This window comes from Embiotoca jacksoni, unplaced genomic scaffold (assembly GCF_022577435.1).
Source record: "Embiotoca jacksoni isolate LCO1_2020_lvr unplaced genomic scaffold, fEmbJac1.0.p SCAF_19, whole genome shotgun sequence".
Classification (NCBI taxonomy): Eukaryota; Metazoa; Chordata; class Actinopteri; family Embiotocidae; genus Embiotoca; species Embiotoca jacksoni.
In genome coordinates, this window is record NW_027185329.1 from 2334945 (window position 1) to 2355293 (window position 20349).

General features: G+C 40.9%; 1 protein-coding gene across 1 annotated transcript in view; it reads right to left on the minus strand.

Annotated features, from left to right (window-relative positions):
* Window positions 1-20349, minus strand: part of LOC138200387 (BMP/retinoic acid-inducible neural-specific protein 3-like) — a 47539-nt gene that overhangs the window by 21545 nt on the left and 5645 nt on the right. The window contains exon 2 of the mRNA XM_069152993.1: window positions 10174-10583. Within this exon, the coding sequence (XP_069009094.1) occupies window positions 10174-10397 (224 nt within the window). The 5' untranslated portion in view covers window positions 10398-10583. The remainder of the gene's footprint in view (window positions 1-10173; window positions 10584-20349) is intronic.

Below are 20349 nucleotides of genomic sequence, written 5' to 3' on the forward strand. Positions count from 1 at the left end.
TGGACGGAAAGCAAATTTAACTGATTTGACGAGCTGAAAGGACGAGCTGAAGAATGAGGTTAGATTAATTTGGACTCATATGTAGAAGCCCGATTCTGTAATGCTCTGTAGGTTAAAGAGAGAATTTTAAAGTGAATTCTGTTTGCAACACGGCACCAATAACAATATATGTTTTTTTTCTCATTTTAAAGTAATTTGTTGCACTTAGTACAAACATTTAATATGCAATAGAAATACTTAACCCTTTAAGCCCTAGAGGCCCCCAATTGGGGGCCAGGGACTAAACTATTATTCAAATATGGACATGCAGTATATACTGATATTTACACATCTGAACAAATCTCACAAGTGTTCCCTTTTTTTTTATTAATTTTTATTGTGGTTGCAGAGATATACTCTTTTTGCAATCTTCGAGCAGAAGCCTAAAAAATAGGTGTGTTTTTAAAGAGTTAAAATCAAGATCCAGTGCTTTAAAAAAACAACAACCTGAAAGCAAAGTTATAATATTAACTTTTCAAGGCCTCACTGCCTCAATTAATTCATCCTTTTCAGAATTCACTTTGTCCAACTGACAAGTGACTTCAAAATTATGCCATTAAATATTGCCTTCACATTAATGCCAAATGTGAAACATTCACATATTCAATACCTGCTAATACAGCTTTAACGTGCAATGTCAGATCCGAGTCTCGTCATTTTATCTTTTACTTTCTGCTTTTGACAACCAAATGCCTCAGTTAGTTTTTAGCCACTGAATGAGCGTAAATATGCAGAGAATCATTTTGACATTTCAGATTTGGTAGCATAAAAGACATGAGATGGTTTGGTTTAATGTTTTTACATTTGATTCCCAAAAGTCCGTTTACTTCTGTTTGTCTTTTGTAAGCAGTGGATGCAAAAAATGGCCATTACAACGACAGGCAGAACATTTAAGGAAATTATACCGTTGATTAAAACATTTTATTCATGTTTGGACTAATGCGAAATCATGAAAAGAAGAAAAATCAGCAAAACATGAAAGAAAACAACCTACCTACAGAGAAATTATTAAATTCACTATCTGTAAATGTAACTAAGGAAATACATACTTTCAAAATTAGGACAGGATTGTGTTTGATGTTTAAAAAAAAAAAAAAAAAAGGTTTGGCTCAGATATTGGGCCAGGAGTTAGACTGTATGTATATCTGTGAGCACATTCAAATCTGCATGGCAATGCATTTCTAAAGAGACAGTTATGAAGTCACAGATATCAGATATCACAGCTGTAATTATAACAGATCGGCTGTGATTACTTTGAAATTTCTCTGGGAGGGCCACAAGGGTGCGTTGCCAATTTTTTTGCTATCCACTTGGCACGGTGCCACATCTACTCACATAATCATGCTTATGTGAGGAAGAAGAAGAAGAAAAAAAAGAGGAACGGAAAAACTTCCTCAAAGAATCTGTTGCCTTTTCAGAGAACACTTTGTTCGTGTTGGACGGGTTTTTTTTGTGTGCGTGTGAACGCCAAACGCAACATGTAGAAATGTATCCGACTGTCTTGAGAGATCAATTATTTCTTGCCACACAATGAAATCCGAAAAAAAAAAAAAAAATAAGCATTTAGTAAATTTATGTGAACTGTATCGTGCAATCAGTCAAATGTTGCACTTTCCTTTCTTCGGGAGCCAAAGCTTGACTGCTGTAATCAGAAAGGGTTGAACAACCTTGGCTGCAGATGATGGATGGAGGGAGTGTGGCCTTTTGAAAGGGTATATATCACATTAAACCAGGAGTAATGAGGAAAGCTCAAACACACAGATGTTTAAATGATACCCGGCGTAAATCACCGAGAACTCAAACTGCTGCACAGTAAAAAGTTAGAACAGGCTCGTGGCTCAGATTTGCAACGCACATCACTTTCTGTTATGTAATCAGGAGACTGATTCGCTCACTATTAAGCAGAAACTGAAAGACGATGTGGGAAGTAAACACAATGATGTTAAATGGATACGTGGGGCTCGCTGACCTTTTTGCTGACACTACTATTCAGACGAAGCCTTTGACTAATCTCTTGCTCAGATAAATCTACTGTAGCTATTAATCTTCACCTCATTTCATGCCATACAAATAAATGACCTCTTCAAATGGGACACTATGTCTCTTGAGTTCCACTTTGCAGCGGAGAAGCTCAAAGCTTATTCTGTTGGAAAAAAAAAAGAAAAAAGGGAAGGAGCATTTGGGGGGGGGGGGGGCAGGTACAGAACGAGTATTCCCAAATCCCCCGCTGTCGTTCGTTTCTTCAGTTATCGTCGACCGTGATAAGCTAGCCCCGTCTTATCTTAAAACCCCGATAGGCCAAATGGTTCATCCTACAGGGAAAGGATGAAACGAAATGGGTTTCACCACAGAGTTGATTTTAGGGGCTGCAATCCTCCCTACAACAAGCTAAGTCATTATTATTATCAATTTTTGTTGCTGCGTTTTCGCAGCGGTACGTCAGTGTAATCAGTTTAACTTTCTGGACGCTGTCAAGTTGTTGCGGTGGCTGAATCTTCTCCAAATTCAAAGACGTGCCCTTTTTTAAAAAATATTTTTAGCTTGTTCACATTTGTTTTGCAGTACTTTTACGTTCGATAAATTATTGTATGATACTTACTTTGAATTTTGAATTCTGATGTTTCACTTATTTTTTAGAGTGCAGTATTTTCAGATAATTGTATTTCAACTTCAACCTGCTGTGAGGAAGTTTTGTTCCCCCTTCCTGCCAGTGAGAGTAATTACAAAACACAGTTTCCATATGTTCCCATTGCTCTGCTGTAGCTTATACTCTGTCGCTGTTATTGCCGTTAAATGGCTCGTTTCACCATCAGAATTTGAAGCATTCGGTCCTATAACACTCGAAAAGTCTAGAAGAGCCGAGCGATTGAATCATTTTATCCCAATTCATGTCGGCACACGGTTAAATCAGAAAAATGCCAAACTAGCCGGCGTACGTCTCCTGTGCGTGTTCTGTCTGCAGAGCGTATGTTTGAATGGATTCATCCAGTCAGGATGGGAATGTCTCGACCAGACACCAGATGTTAAACCTCTGTATACCGTGAAATACAAAGAGATTGATCTTGCATTGACAGAACTAAATCAGCATTGTGTGAACTGGTCTGGACGTCCATTTATAAAAAAAAATTAAATAAAAGTACAAACAGGTTGAAGCGGAGGACATCAGTATCTTCTTGACGTTTCCTTACGCACATGTTAAATTTTCTGGCCTGCAGCCTCGTGATAAAGCAGTTTGATAATATTGTAATCAGCGTCGTGAATTTTGAGCACGCTTAAATGATATTCATAATGCAAATTTCATCCCGTAAAACATAATAACGTTCAGGCCGAGGCCGAATGCATGTCAACACTCGTACCTTCGCCTTGGTGAATGTTGGCAGTGTCTGGCCTGAACAGGTGGCTGAGGCGGAAGGCCCACATTGTGTTGTGTGCTTTGGAAGCGATGGGGATGCTCTCCACTGAATCCACCAAAACCACACACACACACACACACACACACACACACACACACACACACACACACACACACACACACAACACAATAACATCTCTCTTTCTTTTCCTTCACGGGACTTGTTGAAAAATCTTTTCAAATTCAATCAGTAGGAAAAGTGGGCAGTTGTGTGAAGGCCTAACGTGGTGTGAATTCATTACTCCATCTCCGCTGAGGTTAGCTCAAAACGCCGTAACTTCCAAGCGCCCATTCTGGTGATTCATCTTCTGCTGTCGTCGAGCATTTATTAGGCTTTAGCCGAAATCTGAACTGCACACAAGACCAGAAAATAATGTTGTCACTTTCAATCACTCTCCGGCCCTGCGTTCTGTACCGAGTGATGCGCCGTCGGACTAAAGACCGGCTGTCAAAAATTATCACTTACAACAAACTGTTACTGTCCCTGTTGCTATTGTTAGCTCAGTGGCCACTGACACTTGCTGATGTAAGCGCCTCACAATCCAGGAAAGATTTTGTAGCATTCAGCACAGAAAGTGCTGAGCCGATGATGTTTTTTTTTTTAACAACATAATTTGTCTAATTGAAAGCTGTTTAAGTTCTCCTAATTTTAAAGTTGGTGTCATACAGTCATTAATTTGTTTTACAAATGTGTATCGTAAAGATTATTATTATTTTTTGCATTTTGGTACTACATCAAGAAGAGACCGTAGCTATGTTTATAGAGCTACATTTCAGTGAACTAAAAGCAGGATCTTAACCACATGCTGTGAGTGCATTTATGGTTTGAAGGAATTCACCTTTTCCAACTGAAACAACCGTAATCTGAGTGCAAAGTAAAGTGCACGGTTCAAAGGAGTGTAACTTATTCTCCTTGCTGTTACTCAGATTGAGTAGGTTGATGTGCACAATAACGATCTTTCACGTTTGAATCTTTTTCTATCTTTAGTCTTTTGCATGTTTGTGCGCCGCTGCATGCGTGTAAGAGGCGTGTAAAAATAGCAGCGTGTTTTGCACACCCACCCATGTTGGCGCATATCACTGAACATTTTTACTGAAATAACGGTAAAATACCGTGCCGTTCGCTTGAGACCAGGATTTTGTTGCACCGTCGTGCGATCGCTTTTAGCTGCCTCAAACTAGACCTTTATTTATTCACACAGATTCACACAGCACGTGAAGTATAATATTTACCAGAGCAAGAGTTTTGTCTTTTATTATAAATATATATCTAAGGCTGATGGGAGCACCAGCATTTATGTCATTAAATACAGTACTGGACTAAATTAAAATTTGATGATGGTGTTGGAATTTGAATGAAAAAAAATCCAACCAATAGCTGTTGAGAGTTTTTACTCAAACTTTAAGTCATGGTGGCACTAAAGGAAAAGTCAATGTATCATTGAAGTAACTGGGTTTTAGTCTGTGGGATGGATTTGGCTTTTTCTACAGACATTTCTTCTCCCTGGAGGTGTTTCAGTCGGGACCTGAGTGTTAGACAGGCGGGAAAAAAACGGGAACCCAGAATGAGTCTGCCCTCTATTCCCGGTGGAATCATTACCTGTGTTTTGTTTATTTTTTTTACACTTTTATGATCATTACTAAACACAATTTTTGTGAGACAGCTTAACCAAAGAGAAAAGGTTTGACTTTAGCGGCCTGCAGCATTAAATCGAATAAAAATCACAGCTAAAGTAAAAAGCTGATCAATTAATGAGAATGATTCAGGGTGGAAAGTCTAATATTGTGTCTTTTACTACTTCTAAAAAGACTAAAACACTTCCAAAAAAAAAGAAAAGAAAAAAAGGTGTGTGTGTGTGTGTGGGGGGGGGGGGGGGGTATTGAAGGTGAAAAACAACTATATTTATTGCCGTTGTCTCACCGGTCCTTTTACCGCCGGGGGTAACTTTCACAATCTGAAGGAAATTCAGAGGAGGAGATGAGACGCGCAGCGACAGTGAGAATGAAGCGGTGGGATGTCGAGAGGCGAGCGGAGGGAGTTTGCTCTGAAAACACTCACCTCAACCCTCTTCAGAGCACCTGCAGACTCCCCTGTGGTTCCTCCAAATCTGCTGTTGTTCATTGTACTTGAAGTGCCTCTTCTATCAAACAGCGAGCTGCTTTCGTTTGATCACCGGGCAGGTGCGTCACACCCGCTACCGATCCGTGGAATCAAATAATCGCAGAAAATCGTCAGGATCCCGTCGTTTTAACCGGTCGTTCGCGGCTACGCGTTGCGGGGAACGGTTGTCCAAACTTAGTTCAGCGTATATCTCATTGGAGTCCACATTTCTGAACTTTTACAATCTGAAATCACTTTTCAATGACTTTCTAGAATTGTTCTATATATTTCATATCAAAGTGAATCTTTTTTTTTTTTTTTAATATCAAATCCTGTGTGGTCTTGAAATGGCTGAACACAGAACAGCTATGGTCAGCTTGCTTGAGGAGATTCTTACAGTAACTTGTCATAGTGGGGAAAATGTCCATAATACCACATAACTTTTTCATTTTTCAATTTAAAATTGTTAATTAATTGCAACACAAAAGACAATACACTAACTGAATAACACAAGGACAACAAGAGCAGTCGCTACAGGCCAGTTACAAGTTGTGTTGGTGTTAATAGGCTGTTGGTGTGTAGCCTGTGTGCGTGTGTGTGTGTGTGTGTGTGTGTGTGTGTGTGTGTGTGTGTGTGTGTGTGTGTGTGTGTGTGTGTGTGTGTGCTTACCAAGCAATCAGTCTAAGTTCCAATTTCCTGTGTAGATCCAAATGCAGGTGTGAGTGTTTTTAAAATGTGATTGGTGGACAGGCAAAGAAAACAGAAGTAACATAACGAGATGGATGAGATCAAGTTTGTGAGAAATTAACGAGAGAAATAACTAATAACAAATCTTCTGAATTATTCATTTCCATTTTTTAACCATTTAATAACGACACAACTGCCACACCAGACATGATTAATAATCAATTTCTATAAGATGATGAAATGCAAATATGTGCTCATAGCTGGATGTTTTAATGAAAACAAAGCAGCATATTTTCTTAAAACAGTTACATAACCAAAGCTGTTACATCACACGCTATGAAGTGTGTTTACTATCACTTCAGTTGCCTGCTAATAACTCTATGCCGCTGATAATCACTGACCTTGAGCGGTAATTTACTCAAAGTGATTATCATTCTGGTCTGTACAGTAAATGTGCCTGGAGAATAGACACAACAAAGTGTTGTTTAATCTGCGGCGCTTCGGCCAGGTTCATGTTCGACACGCTTTGAATATTTATGTCCGACTAAAAGTCGTTCAAATACACAAAGTGAGTGTGAAGGCGGCGCAGGCCGACCGGAGATCCGACTCAGCAGAAGCGGCGCTCTGCAATATAATGTTGTTTTACTTGTTATAGGTCCATTAAATGTGACCCGTTTGGTGAAATCGGGTCTTTTTTGGTCGCTCCGGGCACCCGTACCGTAACACCACAGATAGTCGCGTTCTTAAAATCCGAGCGGCGGTTAGCTTGAATTAGTTTTAACACATGACACGGTGCTAAAATCTTAAAAATACATGACTCCATCAGCAGATATACAACAAGACAGAGCTAGCTGAGCAGTTTAGTGTTTCTATGTGCTGTAGTTATTCAGTTTGAGAAACAATCTCTAGAAAGCATTAAAACTAGAAATCGTCTCTGTTGCTAGGGTCGTTGCTAAGGGTCGGCCTACGTCCTGGAGTAGTAAACTTTGCGTACATTACATAAGAGTCTCCTGACGTGACTGACTGTTTTTCAGTTCTAAGTCATACCCCATGTATTGCCATGACAACGGATATCGCACTTCATATAAATACATTTTTAATATGAATACATTTTGATTACATACGTTATTTAGTTGGTAACCTGTTGTATAATCGCGATATTACACAAGAGGGTGTGGCGTTATTGGCATGTCGTATTGATTAATTAAACACAGCACTGATACATATGTTATATAATCATTAGTATATATTATTCAGCAGCTCTGATAAAAGCACATCTGTTTAGGCTGCTTTGTTCCAAATGAAAAACAAACATCATTCTCCAGGGATGTGCTCACAGGTCAGACACGGTGGTGAAGAGTGGCAAGTACACCTCACTTTGCCTTTTACAAGCCAGAGATCACTGCCTGCGATGTAGAACACAAAGATCTTGATTTGGACCTCTATCATCCAGCAGGAGCACAGCGAGGAAATTTGGATCCCGTTGAGAGAATATTTCAGTGATCCCGCTGTTTACTTTGTGTTTTTTTTTTTAATAAAACAATCCATCTGAATTTTTTATGAGCCAGCTGCAGGTGCGAGCTCCCAAAAATCATCACCATGTATCACCCCAGCAGCAGCAGCACTGAAAGAAAGCCATTATTCGCCGAAAAGCAGAAAGGATCCCAGAGTCGTATCTCTCCAGTCGGCGTCGGCGGGTCTTTCCGAGTGGAACCGAACCCAACTGAATTCAATTTGGGAAGATTTGCAGGCTATTTACTTTTTTAGGTTAGTTTTTCCTTTTAATATCATCACTATTAATCAATGCCACATTGTGGTAATCTAGAGGCCCTCAAACACAACCTTGCAGCTGACAGAAGCCTCTCTGGGGATTCTGTGATAATGCAGAGTAATAAGTACTAAGAGCTCACTAATCACTTGGCCACATGATAAGACTATTAATCTCGCCACCCGTGCAGCTCGTCTCCGATGGACCACTGCCTTTTCCCAGAGAAGAGAAATATTAAAAAGCTCTAACACGGCGACCGATCACAAAAAGCCATAAAGCATCCTCGCGCCGATCCATAGATGTCAGGAACGCTGTCCGTCCGCTTTTTCCCAGAAGCTCGGACGACATCCTCCTCAACGACGACGGATATGATTCACGACACAATCTCCCCTACTTTGATCGCGTGCCGATACCTCAGACTGCTCTGCTGTCACGACAAATCATCTTTTTATTTGATTTTTTTACAGTGCTAATCAACACATCTCATTTGACCACCTGATCAGGTGACTCCACCCGGGGGGGGGGGGGGGGGGGGGGGGGGGGGGGGGGGGGGGTTTGTGAAGGCAGCGGCGGGTGATATATATGCAGCCAGCTGATAGCAACATGCTCGCATGTATTACATCATGACTCCGTCGAGGCGTGCCAGATACCTCCTGAACGCCGGCTGCGAGGAACCTTCTCCGCATGACAACGCAGGCCAAATAATGCAGTCTGCTTCTTAAGGAGCCATGAACGGGATTTTCCATAAAGCATATTGTTCGCCGTGTGCTCCAAAATCAGATATAGAGTCGGGCTTGACATCATTTTGATGTTATAATAAGAGGGGAAAAGCGGGGGGGGGAGAAAAAACGTCCTCGAATGCTACTTTTACAGTAATGTTCAGATAAAATATATATCAGGAAAATAAAATGTCCTTGCCCTCAATTTCAATCTGTTCCGTGTGTAACTGACGTACGTTTGCAAGCTAATTTAAGGCGAGATGAAAGTTGACTTCCTTCCTTCCTCGTCTGTCATTCAATTCAACTTCACCTCATTTAAATTCAGTCCCATTTCATTACAAGCAAAGTTATTTCCACCACAGTGCTTTAATACGGGTCAGGAGAGGTTGATGAAATACTTGTTGCTACACGTCAAAAATAATAGTCATAATTGGTTTGTGGTGCCTAATGACAACATGCAGGGGGGGGGGGGGGGGGGGGGCTCTCATTTTACATTCGACAACATATGGACAGACACAATGAAAGTAATGCCGGAGAACTTATAGTCGATGTGTATTGCTGTAATTGAGTCTGATTTCGGATGTATTGGAAGTCCACCGCCTTTCGGCAGCGGTGTTTGTGAACAATTAAACGTCGCAGCCGTGCAAAGAGCACCAAAAATAATGGTCTTGACTTTTTAGGAAAGAAATCCGGTGTTAATTAGAGGGTTTTTAGAGGTGAAGAGTCTGTAGCTCCATACTCTTTGTAGCCTGAGGTTAAAGACAAAAGCACTGTGACTTTGTGAGTTATACAAGCCTATTGCAGCTATTGCTCACAGCTTTAGCGTCCCCTGTGATTATAGTCTGGAATCCCTGTTGGCATGTAGGTTTGCTTAGTCACTCTAAAAGGATGGACCGATCAGTGACCAGTGGGAGTGGCTTATTGTGCTTCCGTTGAAGTCGAGCATGTTTTGAAATAGTAGTTCCGATTATGACGGCGGTGGGAGAGCGAGATGAAGCGAAACAAAACGGTCGTAATGAATATGGAGGACTTAAAGGCAGAGCCAGAAAAATGCTGCTCAACGTGCCCACTTTTGGAAAGGGTTGTTTTTCTACATCTTTGGAGGTGTTACGTCACATGGCAATCAATTGATTGGTTAAAGGCCGCTCCAATAGTTTCAATATTCAGCCATTAGGATGCAACGACTGGAAAGAATCCTTTATAACTAGGATCTTATTTATTCACCCAGTGAAGATGGCGTCTGGTAATAAAAGCTAAAAGTTCTACTAATTCTTACTACATAAACACCACTATTTACACACAGCCCCATCTGTCGAAGACCAACCACGGAGACTTCTCTGACGCAGCTATCGGGAGATCCATCATGCGTATAATAGAAAAGGAGAAGTAAATTGGCAGCGGTAAATAAAGTCTTAAAGTGCCTCTTCCTCCTGCAGTCGCGACTCACCTGTATATCTTGTATCTGGTGGAGAAGCCTTGCCGGTTCTTGTCCACAAAGTCGATGTACTCCGGGGAGTGGTGGAAGGGCCCCTTATCGGACAGGAGCCAGTCCAGGGGTCCCCCGGGTTTGTCATTGGCGAGGCTGGCCGTCGCCGCCGCTGTCGCCGTCGCGCCGGACCGCAAACACACCCAGCAGTGAAGGCTGAGGCTGACGACGCCCCATAGAGCCATCAGAGATGGAGAGGGGGAGGGTGAGGAGGGACGAGGGTGGTGGAGGTGGCGGTGGTTGGGGGGAAGGGAGGGAGGGAGGGGAAGGGGGAGGGAGGGAGTTTCAGCAGCCACAGACGCTCGTCATTATCTGGCTCCTCCACTGTAATGACCGGGGGACCTGCATCACCTCAACGCCCCCCCGAACACCTAGAGAGAAGAAAAAAAAACAAAAAAAACACAAACAAACAGTTATGGATACAAACAAACACCCACATCCGGCACGGAAGCCAAGACAACCACGAAATACAGAAATAAACAAGCATGAACCTGTGTGCTTTTAACAGCTACGTGTGACAGGAAGATGCAGTTTAGTGTCGTTATACAGAAATTCTGGGACACAAATTGATTTTTTTTTTTTTTTTTTTTTATTATTTATCGAGGAAAAATGACAAAAATCGACTAATTGCAGCTCGTGAAGCGATGCTGCTTTTTCTCTGCATTTACACATTTGTTGGCTGAATTCCTTTTGGACAGTTAATTGAACAAAACACTTGAAAATGTAATGTTATACTAAATAATTAAATCCAATAACCTCATAAAACCTGAAATAATCTCATCACAAAATGTAGATGCAGTGACAATTCTCAGGGAAAGGTTTGTTTTTTGTTATACATATTTTACATTTATCGAGTTAGTGATGATGAAAAAGAATAAATGAAAAGTTGATCAATAAGAAAAGAAGAATCATTTGCCTTAGAGTCCGACTCCGCACTAATAATTGGTTTTTCTCGGGCTGGCGTGTGAGAAAAAAAAAAAAAAAAAAGCCATTAAATGAAAAAAATCGCAGCACTTTTAAGTAAAAGGCACCATAATGTGCAATGAATCCATCTTCCTTTGGAGAGAGAGAGAGAGAGGGAGAACCATTTAGCTCTTCTTTTCAAACACAGTATTTCACTTTTGTTGTGATTCATCGCATTCGTCTCTTCGGGTGAATTGGGATTTTCACACATGAAGATGAGAACTTGGTTGAAAGTGTATTTGAAAGGGGAAAAGCTTGGCGGCCTTGATTAGTAATATTGCACATTTGTGTCCCAGCCTGGCTTCGTGATTCGGGGGAAATATTCTGACATAAAAGTTTTCCACGGAAGAAGAAATGCTCCTTAACCGGAAGAAGTTACGTTTATAATTGTGAATTCCTCCATTTAACGAAACCATTTCAAATGTTTCCGGGGAACTCGCGCTCAGACACTCTTTCGCTGCTAAAATAAAAAGGTCTGGGTTGCTGTGATTTATCAGACTACCTGCTGTTCAGACTGTTGTCCAGAGCCCACATTACTCTCCATCACCATTACTAACCCTGTCAATCATCTCCCCGCCCCACAGTGAGTCAGTCTTTTGGTGTGTGTGCCGGGTTGTAGGGGTTTGAGTCCCATTACAGTATTCTGATGACAATCTGTCAAGTTAACTCAGCCGTACGACCGTGAGTGGGTGTGCGGGTTTGAAAAATCACTGCTCTCAGACAAACACGGCCGACGGCACAGGAAGAACGCGCAGCAGCTGGAAGGTGGACGGAGGCGGAGCCAAAACAGGTTCACCGCGTTCCACCCGACACGGATGTATGTCCGTCCACGGAAAGAGGCCGACGCGGGGAGGGGGAGGGGGGGGAGGGGGGGGGGGCAATTATTTGAAGTTAGGCAAGCGGGAGGCCTTTGATTCTGTAGTTTTAATGAGCTAGCAATTTGGAAATGGATTTCAGTCTGACATCACCGTCATCGCTCCCCCAGTCTCAAGACAGTTGGAATCTCAATGTGTGTGTGTGTGTGTGTGTGCGTGTGTGTGTGCGTCCATACGTGTGCACATTAAACTATATGTATGTGTTAGTGAGCTGCTAATTAAAAGATAACAGAGTCCAAAGCTTTGTACATGCAGGTTTTTTTTTTATCTTCATAACACCTTTCAGTCGTGTGACGTCTAGGTTTTGAGAAGACACGCATATTAACAAGATCTGTTTTCAAGTCCAAGCTGAGTTACAAGTCTTCGGTGTGTAAGTCGTAATAAGAGGCTGCTCAGGTGTTTCGTAGAACGGTTGTTGTTGTTGGTTTGTTTTGTTTGTTTTTTTCACAGCTGTCAAATGATTTTGATGGAACGTTGCTAAAATCTGAGAAGAGTCTCTAGTTTATTGACATGAGACTCAGCTGTTATGCTTCCAAGTCATGTGTGAAATCAGAGTCAAGTCGAAAGTCAAATTTCAGAGCAGTCGAGTGCAAGTCAAGTCTCCAACCCTACGACTGGGAGCAGAACTTGTAGTTTATTAAAAACCTGTAAAAAAAATCTAAATAAAAAAGAGACACGCCGCTTTACTATTCTCACCAACATACACAGATTATTCAGTCTTAATAATAGAACGAAGCACATATTTAACATCAGATACAGTGATTGGAGTTGGGATTCATGCAACCCAAAAGAAAACCGAAACAGACACTGAAAAAAAGCTGTCCGGCTATTTTATGCTGCAATTTTACAAATGGAAAAGCTCGATTTAGATGAGGTAGTGAAAAGGTGTGTGTGTGTGTGTGTGTGTGTGTGTGTGTGTGTGTGTGTGTGTGTGTGTGTGTGTGTGTGTGTGTGTGTGTGTGTGTGTGTGTGTGTTGGGGGGGGGGGGGTGGAAAGGGCTCTGCAGAGACGGCTGATGGAGACGGAGCATTACGAGTGGGAGGTGAACTTCGCCCAGATGTGTTGTAAAAAAAAAAAAAACAAAACATCATGTTTAAAATAATCTTACCGGGAACAAAAGGGCAGAGACTTCGGAGTCAGACTCAGATCGAAGTCTTTAACTCCCAAGTCTGCAGTTTGGATATTAATATACACTTATACTACTCTTAAACTAACGCTCAACAAGAAGTATGCTGTAAGCATAAATTTGGTAAAATTCTGCACCGCATTGCTACGAAATGAAATAGGAACAGCGGCGACGTCACCCGGCACCGAAACGGAGCGAAATTCTCCTCGATTCTCTTCTCGCTTCCTTTGTTGGTGATGCAGTTAAACTGTGAGAGAGTCCTTTAGCAATGTCTGCTCTCATTCCAGCAGTGCTGAATAGTTTATTCGCGCTGAGACAGAGAGACCTCTGTCTTTCCCCACGTTTCTGTTATCTTCTGCCATGCTCTCTGTTTGAGCTCCAGCATTTTCACTTTTCTTCCTCTGTTGCTTTTCCTTCAGCAGCCGCATCGTGAGAGAGAGAGAGAGTTTTTTTTACGCTTTTGTGTGTGCGCGTGTCTTTTGTCGAAATCTGACACCAGAGTTGTGGGTTACTATCTGAAAGTAGCAGGGTTTTTTTTTGGGGGGGGGAATAGCTTGCTGTGTGATAATGTATGACGATGTGTCTTCCGCTGAACTGAAATTGGCCCCAAAACAAGCCGCAAAGTGCAGCTTTGTTAGCTCTTACCCTCCAGCCTCCGCTTTGGCTAAACATTATAGGTGAAACGCTGCCTTGCTTTACATGCTACATGTTGTGTATGAAGTGACCTCGCTCTGAGGGGAGCGTTGTGTCGCGTTAATATCAAAATAAAGCACAGAGGTCACATTAAAAGACTCTTTAATCCTATCATCCAAGAGGCAGCTGTCCAAAAAGCTGATGCAGGAGAACACTGGCCTCCCTCTGCTCTGCGGGCCTCACTTTTTTCTCTCTCTCTTTTTTTTTTTTTTGTCTTCCCATCATGCTCCTCTTTCCATTTTCTTTTCTGTTGTCTCTCCTTCCTCAAACAACCCACTCTCACCCTCCTCTGCATCCTCTAATACCTCCAAATCCCACTTTTGAGTCACATCCTCAATATTTAACACACTTGCTGTGACAGTGCCGTCGGTAAACATTCATTGTTTTCAGATAGGTCTGTGCAGCCCTTATAATCACATTATCACCCAAACAGAGCCATCCGCGAAGCCTTTGTTGTCTTCTGCCTAGATGGTATCACATATATTCCCTTTTTTTTTTTTTTTTTTTACTTTATAAGGGCATTATGGCACATTTTCAACCTTATGCAAACACTGCTTTTGATCAAACAATGTTATAAAAAAAAAAAAAAAGGTCCTCCTTGAGGCAGGAAGCTCTCATATAATCTAGAAACAGTAAATCAAATGTTGGGTGATACAACAAGAAGGAATTTTCATTTGAGGCAGTAGGCAAGCGCCGGGGCTTCCAGTGGATCCACTCAAATATGATTTTGCACAACGTGGGCCAGCAGTAGCCCACGGCTGTTTGGAGCCTCTGTATAAAATGAAAGCTCTGTTTGTTCCTGTGAGGTACTCTCAATGGAATTGTGACGACAGTGCAAATGATGAGGGGATAGATTTTCCCGCACATGAGTATAATGAAGATTCGAGTCCCCTGAATAGACAAACGCCAGCAATAATATCGGTAAAAGGCGAGACGTGACATTGTGCAGCAAATTCAGCCCTTTACCAGTTATTCATGTTTCTTTTAGCTATCAAGTGACTGTTTTTTTTCTCGGATGTTTACCATAGACTGGATACAAAAGTGGACGTACCTCCATAGTCTAAAAAATGTGGCAGATTCAGAAGTGCCTTCAGCTGCGATACCACCGAGGGCCACTAGAGGTCGGCTCCAAAAAGCCTCCGGTTCCATAGACTCCCATTCAACTTCTGTCATGAAATTCAAACTCAATGACATTTCTCCACAAATTATTTCTGTTTTGCTAGCTAAAGTCACCCCTTCTTATTATTCTTCATGCTGTCCATCTGAAAATAAGCCTCAAAAAGCCTTGTTTTTGAGGGGGTGTCTTTTGATTGACAGGTCTGTGGTGCAGTCAGATTCCATACGTGTTTTTTTTCCAGGCTTTGATAACATCCGTTATGGGACCCTAAAGGTTTAGAATAGCTCTTCGGTGGAATTGACAGTCAACATGTGCCCCCATGCGCAATCACTTGAGCCTTGTCATATGACGCACGCTTGCTCTTCGATGTTTGACAAATGTCCAGCACATTTGCACAGGAAACATAATGTTCCTCTGAGCAGGCGAGAAAACAAAAAGATTGCAGTTTATCTTTGAAATGACACCGATGACAAGGTCCTGTTTATCTCTGCAAGGAAGAAATATCCATTTGGAAGTCTTTCTTTTTTTATTTTTTTTGTTCTGCCAGTTCAATAGAGAGAGAGAAGAGGGTGTTAAACAAACAGCCATTCAAGTGAAGCACAGCCAACAGTGGATCAAACTCCCCAACATTTGTACGCCCACTGCCTGTCATAATGACAGGCTATATTCTATAAGCACCACTGAATATCAAATATTTTAGCTGCAAAAATACTTAACAAGTCGTCTGTGATGACTCCCATCATGTACGAGGTTTAATGTCTTGTCATTAGTTGATCTGAAGGGCGAGCAGATCAATGGCACAGCAAAGACTGATGTGAATCTCTCCTTTTTTCCCCTATCCATTTTAATTCATGATTAAAACACTATGTATAGATCTGTCCGATTCAAATCATTCTCAATAATAACCACAGATAAACTATTCATTCATGTTTCAACCGAGTGAGACTTAATAAGTTCTACAAAAGCTGTATGGATCCTTGTGACTACAAATCAACTTCAATCAGGTTTTCACTTTGTAAAAATACCTCAATTGTTTTTTTTGTCTGAGTGCAGCGCCATCTAATATCACATCAATTTTCCTATCTTTTTTAATTGGCAATGAGCAAAAGTTCAGGTAGTCATATTGTGATTCTGCTGAACAACTGATTGTGTTTAATGGCAATGTCTTTTGATATTCAGTATTAATATTTGGAAAGTTATTCTGTTGGATCATATCTGTGAGGCAGCTACAGGCCAGTTAAGGTTAGGAAATAATGAGTGAATATTGCAATTAACTATGCTGGTCAACTGGTCAACTAAAACAATTAATGTTACAGAACAAAATGTTATTACGTAAAGGATTGTGTCTCTGGGGTGACAGGTGGGTGTATAATATATCACCGATGAAGATACCAAACTCCACACCCTTACTTTGCCATCGTAAAGCTTCAGGTCTTCCTCTGTCGACAATTAACAGTGGCACTGACTCTACAATGTGTTTTGCAGATTAATCCAGTATTAATGAACTACCCAGGGATTTATCTCATGTCTAAACGGCTCATGTTTAATCTGCTCAGTTTTCTTGTTAATGTCAGTGTTGACTGTAAGCTCCTAACAATGAATTATTTTGAGCTTTTGTTACTTCAAATTGTGGAGAGCCCAACAGAAATAGGTTCAGTTGAATGGTTTGTTAGAGTCAATCCAGGGCTACCCTAAAATCAACCCAGTACTACAGCAAAATGTGAAATAGCCACGCTTTGGCCTCTCTATGTGTGACAGTTTCACGCTTTCCTGTAGTGGACAAAAATCAAACCCACAGCATGCATACAGCCATGTCATTTGCCTCCCGCATGGCAGTCTCTGATTCATGCCACCAGGCCACCCTTCCTTCCTGCTAATACCGCTGAAAAATGTCCTTTCTATTTGCTCACAAAACGTGAAACTGTCACGCCTAGAGAGGCCAAAGCGTGATTCTAAGGAATCTATTCATTACGAGCACCACTGGTGGCAACATTAAGGTATGACGTGCAGAGTGTGGGCCCGCCGTGTCCTCCGGCTATTTTGGCACACGTGTGTGAAAATGACAGCTCTCTTTGTTCGTCAGTTTTTCCTTTTGAATGAAGACGGAAGCGTTCACATAATAGAAAAACTACTGCGTCCTCAAATGATGCTGTTGGAATCATATAAATCAGCATCCTTTGGAAAAACATGAAAAAGTTTGCAAATAAGTCATTAAGTAAAATAAATGATTTCATAGGAGCTGTGATTGCTGATATTATTTTGACATTATTCAGAGCTTGCTTTGGAAGCATCTGATTGATCCAGTGACTTCTTGAGCTGAATTAACAAAATGGCCACTTTGAGTAAATATCTCGATTGATTTTCACTAAAGAGAACATCCTAAACCACTCATTTATTAACCTTTTTCTATCAATCTGCAACATTTGTAATGAATAGATGTATCTGTCTCTGCTAAATTTTGGAGCACGTCTTTCCGGGCTGTACCGCAACACCTCCAGTCACTTTGCGCAACCGCCAGAATTACATGTTTCCTCCAGAGATATAGGCCTGGCTACCCACTGCAGTGTTGGATCTTAACTCTCACCCCGTCTTTTGGAGGATACGGTAAGCTTGATAAGATGTGGGAACTCCCAAGCCTAATCTTTTTTGCGAATTTCAGCAGCCGTTTTCATTGGAGACCGGCGACAAAACCGAGCAGTCAGCCCCTTAACATCTGCTCGCTTATTGTGGGATGCCAGAGCTGTGACGGCCCCCTATACCTGAACTCTGTGTGTGTTTAAATGTGTGTGGTTTCATTCAAAGCGTGTCTATATCCATGACCAGAACAGTAACAGCAGATCATCTTTGTTGGCGCTGCAAATATGCAACTATGCAAATTGCAAGTAATTCTGTTTTTGTGATATCGCACACTTTGAACACATTTGAAGGAAAAACAATGGTAGGAAAAGAGGCGGAGGGGATGCACGCGCTTTTGCAGGGCATCCTTTGATTAAAACATTTCATTAGAATTTCTTCAACAGGATCCACTTTGTAACTTGTCTGCAAGCCAACCCTAAAACCATCCTCAAAGTAGGGAAACAGGAACTGATAAACTTTACATCTTCCCCTCAATGCTGACTAATGAGGTTTTTGGCCCTAATTAACCCAGCTATCTTCCCTCCTACAACTGTCAACAATACCTCTCATACCAGCGCCAGGGGTAAAACACAGCCTTTGTGAAATTATAATATGACTGCCAGTTGCACTCATCCGGTTGTCTTACAAACAAATACAAAGGATGAGCTCCCACGGTGTCCTGGGAAGACAACATCAAAGACAAAAAATGTCACTATGAAAGCGCTTACATGCTCAATGATGAACACACACATTTACAGATCTACAAACATGCATTTAGAAGCGTTAGACATGAGGACTCAAAGCAGTAATACGTGAACAGTAATGCCAGGCTGCTATGAGATCAAATTTAAGTATTCAGTGTTTGTGTGAGGGTGTTTTATTGCTTTTGTTGTGTAGGTGTACTTCTGAAGAATTTTAAGTTTACTTTTGAGACTTCTAGAGATGTTGTTGATGAGAATCAGTGATGGATCGTTCTCCAAAATAAACCTTCCCTTCAGTCACCCAAGAAATACCCAGAAATGCTATGACTGTAACCAATTATTACCATGCAGATATCTTCAGGGTGACACGTAAAGTTTGGGGGTTATTGGAGAATGTGCATCAAAATTACAGCAAATTTCCATTTCATGGCAAAACGCTCAAAATGACAATCACGCCACGAGCACACTGTTTGACAAAAACTAATTATTTTAATGATTGTTCATCCCAAAGCTCATAAGATTATACACACCAAATTTCAAGTCAATCTGATAAATTCTGTAGAAATCCGTTCAAAGTACAACACGTGAAAATTGCAAAAAAAAAAATCGCCACTAAATTCCAAATGGCCAACTTCCTGCTGAGTTCAGGTCATGGTGCCAAGAGACTTTTTTTAATTTTTTTTTTATAAATCTTGGTGTGATATACAGTACATCTTGGTATTTGGTACTTGTAGTTGAAAGTAGCTACAGGAGCTGCAGTTTAGGGGGCACTGGGAGCCATTTTGCAATGCCCATGCCTGAAACCTATAGAATCCGTCAAACTTCACAGCGACTCAAGCTTGTGCCAAGTTTCCTGAGTCTTTGAGTACATTTAAGCCCTCAAAAATTGACTTCTGCATTTGAAAAATTATAAGAACTCCTTGCATTAAAATAGGGCCTTCGCACCATTTGGTGCCTTAATCAGTGGACACAACAAACCCCAAATCATGTTCTTCATATCTAAAATATATATATATCTATAGATATATATATATATATATATATATCTATAGATATATATATTTGCTCTCATCGCTGTGAAGTTCAACGTAAACTATGATGCTTTGCATTTTGGCTGCAATATTCTTTATCTCTTATAATCCTCTTTGTATGTAAATGCATTATAGCAGAGTCATACAGAAATAAATGTATTTACATTTCTTATTTATGGGCTGCTGCCACAATCATTTGCACTGCTGTACAGTATATGGAGATTTTTTTTTAATAGGAACACAGGATTAACTGTAACTTCCGTGACCGTTGTGTTTGTTGAAACTTGGACAAACATTGAAGAAGTCGAGCCAATGTCATGACATTTAGCTGTCATTGCAGTTAAATGCGTAAAAAGGAAAATCATACATTTAAATGCACATATTTTTACCACATATCAATACACATCACCGTGTATCAAATTACTGAGGTATTAACATTTTTCTACTAGTACAAAATGGGTTGGCATGCTAGTTGGAAATTGTATTTTGTGCATATTCTGAATGAGCAATCCATCAGCAATTATGTTGCCTTTGTTTGCCAACATGTCATTCACAAACATGGAAAAATACATTCTGTCCTACAAATGTCAACATACATGCTTTGGATCGATTAGACTCCAAATAGGACACAAAGCACGTTGGATCTGTTTACAAATGATTCTTATAACACATAGATCCAAATACACTTATTTGGGATTTGCGAGCGGTACTACCGAGTTAAAACACCATCCACCTCAATCACTGTGTTCGTTGTACTTAATCATGTTTACACCTCTGAGATGCAAAACAGAAGTTATGCAGGTACATTTTTGAAACATATCCTTAGTTCCATATCATGTCAGATAGAAATTCACATCAAATTAGTAAAAGTCATTCAGTATCAAGCTGATCAAACAATGCTAAATATGTCTTTTGTTATATCTGTCAAAGAGGGGCGGCGGTATCTAGGTCCTGTAACAGAACATTCGGTTTTATTATGTGCTAAAGATGTGTTTTCTCAGTATGGTGGCAAATG